This window comes from Ylistrum balloti, unplaced genomic scaffold (genome assembly GCF_031769215.1).
Source record: "Ylistrum balloti isolate Yb309-2 unplaced genomic scaffold, AGI_CSIRO_Ybal_v1 Utg370622, whole genome shotgun sequence".
NCBI lineage: Eukaryota > Metazoa > Mollusca > Bivalvia > Pectinida > Pectinidae > Ylistrum > Ylistrum balloti.
In genome coordinates this window covers 498,259-505,000 of record NW_026782381.1, presented here as the reverse complement: position 1 = coordinate 505,000, position 6,742 = coordinate 498,259, and the positions used below count along the sequence as shown (strand labels likewise).

The 6,742-nt window shown below is 36.0% G+C and overlaps 1 protein-coding gene across 1 annotated transcript in view; it reads right to left on the bottom strand.

Moving 5' to 3' along the window:
• LOC132557097 (uncharacterized) overlaps positions 1-5,993 on the bottom strand; it is an 8,051-nt gene extending 2,058 nt beyond the window's left edge. The window contains exons 1-4 of the mRNA XM_060221586.1: positions 5,881-5,993; positions 3,298-3,517; positions 2,595-2,706; positions 469-957 (exon numbers count right to left, since the gene is read on the bottom strand). Coding sequence (XP_060077569.1) covers positions 469-957; positions 2,595-2,706; positions 3,298-3,372 — 676 coding nt within the window. The 5' untranslated portion in view covers positions 3,373-3,517; positions 5,881-5,993. The remainder of the gene's footprint in view (positions 1-468; positions 958-2,594; positions 2,707-3,297; positions 3,518-5,880) is intronic.
• Between the last annotated feature and the right edge of the window lie 749 nt (positions 5,994-6,742).

Genomic DNA, 6,742 nt, shown 5'->3' with positions numbered 1-6,742 from the left:
GCAACGAGGATTATCTTCGCCTTTCAACATATATGAATGTGTAAAGTATGTATGACCCATCTGAATTCAGATGGGTCATACATACAATGTCTTAAGATATGCAAGGGCAACTTTGTCTCAGAGGTTGTCTTTATAGCCTGGAGACCATTCACCGATAACAGGTTTAATGGAGTGCAATTTGTTATTGGTATATGTATTCCATTCCTCCTGCCACTGAGCAAAACTATTTAACATTCAGTAATTTGCAAATGAAATAGTAGTGTGCTATGTGAATGTTGTACATATTATTTTTATCTTTACAGAGATGAGGAAGAGATTTTTCACTTATTCTCTTTAGTAATGTATATTTCTTCGCAACACCATTTTACATCATAGATTATGAGTTTGAGGTCAAGAGTTGATATTTTGTCTGGTTACCTATTTGAGATTATGAGTTTGAGGTCAAGAGTTGATATTTTGTCTGGTTACCTATTGGAGGTTTTCGCTGATTGACTGTTGTCCCAGTTGTTACGTCCCTTTCACCCCTATCTATTGATGTCTCAGGACCATCACCTTGATGTGTGGTGCTGAGCTTGTCACCTTGACCTTTCGTGCTGAGCTTGTCACCTTGACCTTTAGTGCTGAGCTTGTCACCTTGACTTTTAGTGCTGAGCTTGTCACCTTGACCTTTAGTGCTGAGCTTGTCACCTTGATCTTTAGTGCTGAGCTTGTCACCTTGACCTGCAGTCATTGTCTTACTACAACATCTATCAGCACTGGCCTCTAGTTTCATCAGTTGACTCTCGTCCAATGTTGTGACTGGTGTATCCATTTGTCTATTGTCCTCTAATGACACACAAGCATCAGTAGTAATGTTATTTCCACTTTCAGAAACTGAATTAGTTTCAGATATTGACTGTTTTGCTTCCTCACAATTTTGAATTTCCTCAACATTGGAATCTGTATGTTCTCCGCTGTCTACAAAAGTTAAATGTTTATCGTAAAAATATCAGATATGATATTGTCATAACCACTATACAGTATCATAATATTTTCCATGCAGCATTGACTAACGTATATGATACCTGTCAATTCCAAAAATCTGTATATATTGAATAAAGAGAGAAAACAAAAACACAAAGAGCTAACATTAGAGCTGTGTTTTTTGTAGGCTGTCTATATCAATATATGGTCCCACTTCCAATGAGATTAGGATTTCACTTCAGGTTTTATCTCCCAATTTCTTATTTTCTCAAAACACTTTCTAAAAGTTTGATGAAAATGAAACTAAAAAATTAGTAAGCACAGAAAAAAACTGAACGATAAAAACAATGTATTTCTTGCAGTTCAATATCAATGAAAATGCATAAGACCTATATGTGATGTGTTGATAAAATTAATTCTGTGCTCCGTTTTCAAAAAAGTAGCATTTATATATTTAAATGCCACTACAAAAAGCATTCTAAACAATGTACATATTGATGGCATTTTAGAAAAGACCATGTATAAAAGTAAGAATAATTGGTTCAATTTAAACATGCTAGCCCAATATACACTCATGTACCAAAATACAAAATTCACTTTTATATCCTCAAAAACATCACATGCCACACTTCTGATATTATCTTTGTCTATCTTTGACTTTTGACCTCATTTTTATGGATTTACACTTTGCACAGGGAACAGTAACTTCCTTTAAACTGAATACTTACTGATACTATGTAGCAAATCACACAGGGAACAGTAACTTCCTTTAAACTGAATACTTACTGATACTATGTAGCAAATCACACAGGGAACAGTAACTTCCTTTAAACTGAATACTTACTGATACTATGTAGCAAATCACACAGGAAACAGTTATTTCCTTTAAACTGAATACTTACTGATACTATGTAGCAAATCACACAGGAAACAGTTATTTCCTTTAAACTGAATACTTACTGATACTATGTAGCAAATCACACAGGGAACAGTAACTTCCTTTAAACTGAATACTTACTGATACTATGTAGCAAATCACACAGGGAACAGTAACTTCCTTTAAACTGAATACTTACTGATACTATGTAGCAAATCACACAGGGAACAGTTATTTCCTTTAAACTGAATACTTACTGATACTATGTAGCAAATCACACAGGAAACAGTTATTTCCTTTAAACTGAATACTTACTGATACTATGTAGCAAATCACACAGGAAACAGTTATTTCCTTTAAACTGAATACTTACTGATACTATGTAGCAAATCACACAGGGAACAGTAACAAATATGTAGCAAATCACACAGGGAACAGTAACTTCCTTTAAACTGAATACTTACTGATACTATGTAGCAAATCACACAGGGAACAGTAACTTCCTTTAAACTGAATACTTACTGATACTATGTAGCAAATCACACAGGAAACAGTTATTTCCTTTAAACTGAATACTTACTGATACTATGTAGCAAATCACACAGGGAACAGTAACTTCCTTTAAACTGAATACTTACTGATACTATGTAGCAAATCACACAGGGAACAGTAACTTCCTTTAAACTGAATACTTACTGATACTATGTAGCAAATCACACAGGAAACAGTAACTTCCTTTAAACTGAATACTTACTGATACTATGTAGCAAATCACACAGGGAACAGTTATTTCCTCTACACAGTTCGTTATCACTACTCATAAACTGTAGCTTTTCTTGCATCTCTGCACAGGAAACACACAACACCTGAAAAATAATGTAAGATGTTGCAGCCAAACATTTTGTTCTTACTAATCAGAACAATGATAAAACAATTTACACACATTGATATTATTGACTCTTTAAACTGAATACTTACTGATACTATGTAGCTAATCACACAGGGAACAGTAACTTCCTGTTTACACATGCTGGTCCAAATTGCAGAGCACAGGGAGTTTTAATGCCAGCGAAAACTACATAATCACGACTCCTAATAAAATGGAAAGTGTGCACTTTCATTTGTTTTACATGACCACCCAGATGTTCTAAAACATTTTATCTCACTGTATATATCTTTATTTTAAAATGATAATATGAAAATAAACCTAGCAAAAATTTTTTTTTTCTAAATGTTGGTAAAAATTTTAGGAACATTGTATGTATAGTAGCTACTACACCAAACGTAAGACATTTTGGTGAACCGCTGACTTGTAACAGGCGCTCGGTCATGATTTAAACATCAAGCAGTGTCTAAATGATATAATATACAGGTATCGAAGATTTAACTTGATTGGTTCAATGGCTGTAAATCACAGCTTAAAATCATCTCTTACTTAAAATAGTAAACATGTTTACCTTGTTACACACACTACAGGTGTGCTGATCCTGTCTCGCTAAGTGTGCAGCACCACAACCGTTACAGGTATTCATGCTGGTTTCTGGATAAAGCTATGGATGTTCACTACAGAAGTCAGTCTTCCACTACAAATCAGAGACAGTGACCTCTGTGACCGTATAATCTCTTTGACCCATGTGATTCTCATGACCTCTGAGACTATTGCTGGTAATCTGATTTCTGTCCAGGAAAAATTGAAAGATAAAGTCATTCCTGCTGGCAAAAATATTGTATGTGATACAATGAGTACTTGTTATCTGACAATCTACTTCCTGTGTAAGAATACATTGTACACTATATGTATAAAGCTGTATTTAATTTAGTGATAATTTATAAATACATGATAGGCAATATATATCCATGAATCTTTTTTTTTTGTTCATTTCATCTCATGCAAGACAGAATGATGAATATTTGGATGACTGTCCCATCAGCTTAGCCTTTGTAGTGTAGAAGTTGAGAGTGCAGGTCTCCTTTTAGCCTCTGCTAGTGAAAATTTCCCTTTAGTCGAGCGGTAGATTGTTTGGCTAGAGACCAAATGGTCGCTAGTTCGAACCCCAGTGGTGGCAGGTTTATTTTTCATTACTCCTTCCTATTACAGATTTGGTGTTGTGACCACTCCATAGGTAGAAGTTAAAGGAGATTGAGATGCTTCCTTAGAGATATTGAACCTGGGTGGTTGTTGTCTTCGAAGTCAAAGACTTTGTGAAGGAGGGAGTAGTGTAGAAGTTGAGAGTATAGGTCACCTTACTAGCCTCAGTTAGTAGGAATTTCCCTTTATTCGAACTGTAGAATGTCCAACTAGAAACTTACGGGTTGTTAGTTCGAATCCCTATCGTTGCAGGGTGTTTTTCATCAATCTGTAGTTATATAGTGACAGTGTAATGAGGTTTGATCACTTTATAATGTTTGATGAGTAATAAGTATATGATATCACAGTATACTCCACTGTATGTATGATGTCATCACCTGATTTTTGTTTGGCCTCTGGGATGAAATAATGGACCTACTTTTCATCTATAGTCACAAACCTCTGCAGAAAGTTAGCAGGATCTGCCTCTAAAAGGCGCGGATAAGCATATGCAACAAAGTCCGCCTGGTGTGCTTCTGTTGAACTATTGGAAGTCTTGGTACCCAACAGGCTGAGAGCTTTCTCATCACAAAATTGCCATAAGAACGAAATGAACACAAGGTACTCATTTCTGTGAAATCCCAACTTTACTGGCTATATATCTCTCTGTAACTTGCCTGTCAGCCATAACAATATTATGGACTTCATAGACTATTTCTGGGGTTGCAACAACGACAGACCTTCTAGGACAGGCGCCATCCCCAAGGCTCCACCCACCTCTTCAATGTAGCATTTGAAGGGGCATCATTCACTAGTGTTGCTACCATATCAGTATGGATATCCTTAGGTACTAGATCTTTCTTATGTAAATATTGAATCACTGCTCTTTCAGAACTTTTGTCCAGTTTGCAAAAGTCACTTGCCTTGTTTATGTTAAGAGTACTACCTCTTCCACAAAAACTGACCAAATGATGCCAGTCTTTGGGTACAAAGCCTTAAACAGTCAGCTGAAAAAGGACATCCCTGCTTAATTTCTTCAATATAAGGCCAACAACTTGTCAATCAGCACTTGTAGATACTGACAAGTCTGTCAATGCCTCCTGTCACTGGATCAGTCCTTTGTGCAAGTTACACACAACAGAACACTGTACATTCTTTTAATACAGACTAAGAAAAACTCACTGGGGATTCATATTAGAATGTAAGTATAAATATATTTATGTATTGTGTGATACTGTCATTATCATTTGTATTGTTTTTTGTCTCTCAACATTGGTAACTTTTCTCATCAAGCAAATAATATGCATTGTATGTGAGTGTTTAGCTGACCTCCATATACATGTAAACACATAAAATTCTTACTTGGAACATACAATGAGTCTTGCGTACAAGTTGTTATATATTACAGGTTATAACAGACATGCCATGAGTTTACAAAAAATCATATTTCTTTATATATACACTAATTCCCTGTATTATGTATATATGTGTGTGTGTGTGTGTGTGTGTGTGTGTCTGTGTGTGTGTGAGAGGGTGTGTGTAAGGGTGTGTGTGTGTGTAGGTGTGTGTGTGTGTCTCTGTGTGTGTGTATGCGTGTTAAACTTTGCTCTAAATAAAACACACACCACAGCTTACTCTGGATCTAGATATATATATGCCAAAACTACTTAAACACTGCCATCCATAAAATGTTTTCTCAATTGATAAATAACGTCTGTTTCTTGACATCTCCAAGCTTGTTATCTTAATCCTCAAATGTCAATTAAATTCAGTCCGAATTTCACAATTGGCAATTGTTGTTAAAATATTTAAAGGGTCGTATAGAAAAACAAAGATCTAAGGGCAAAGTCCGCCGACAGCAAGATTAACAACATGGTAAAATATTGGCCGAAATACCCAAACGTCCGAAAAGAGGGGGGTGAAATCCTATCATTTTTCAATGGCAATATCATTCCAGTATGTTCTCAGATACCTCATACGATTAACAGTGTCCTCATCTTCAGTACTGATATACACTGTCTCCTAAATAATGTGCATGCTCGGTGAAGTATGAAAATTAATTAATTGTTTTTAGTGATCTATATATAGCTACACGCAAACTATTCAGTTGTCGGTCCTGTGAGGAACGATAACTCTTTGTGGCGATTACATCCACATATAAATATGTATTGTAATACACAGTAATAAGGAGTACAAACCAGCAAGCCTAAGCTCATAAATAATTTGACAAATCAGAGACGTGTTTAACACATCACATTTCTCATTATCTTTCGCAAATAGACTGATATTTCCAAATTTTTACTTTATTTTTCGCGGCTTTTCCGCCATAAACGCAGATATATAGTATTAGAGCTTGTCTTTAAAAAAAAAAACACGACCTGTAATACGGCAGAGTAATGAAAGACAACTCTCGGTTTCTATCGCTCGACTAAATGGATATTCCTACTAGCCAACTCTCAACTTCTACACTACTCTCACTTCCACAGTCTTCTACTCCGGAGACAACAACAACAACCCAGGTTCAATTTCTCCACGGAAACATCTCAATCTTACATAGCTTCTACCCTCGGAGAGGTCACCGACACCCAATTGTAATAGGAACTTGAGGAGTAATGAAAAACACCCACTGGAGTTCGAACTAGCGATCCTTCGTTCACTATTACCGGACAGTATTCGCTCTAGTAATATCCACAAGCTGAGACTAGTAATGCGTCCTGTGTTCTCAACTTCCACATCACCAAACCAAAGCCTTCAATCCTTTCCCTCCCTCATTCATGTTTTATAAACCAGACAAATCTGACTTTTTTTATATAACATCGGACTGTCCAGCAATT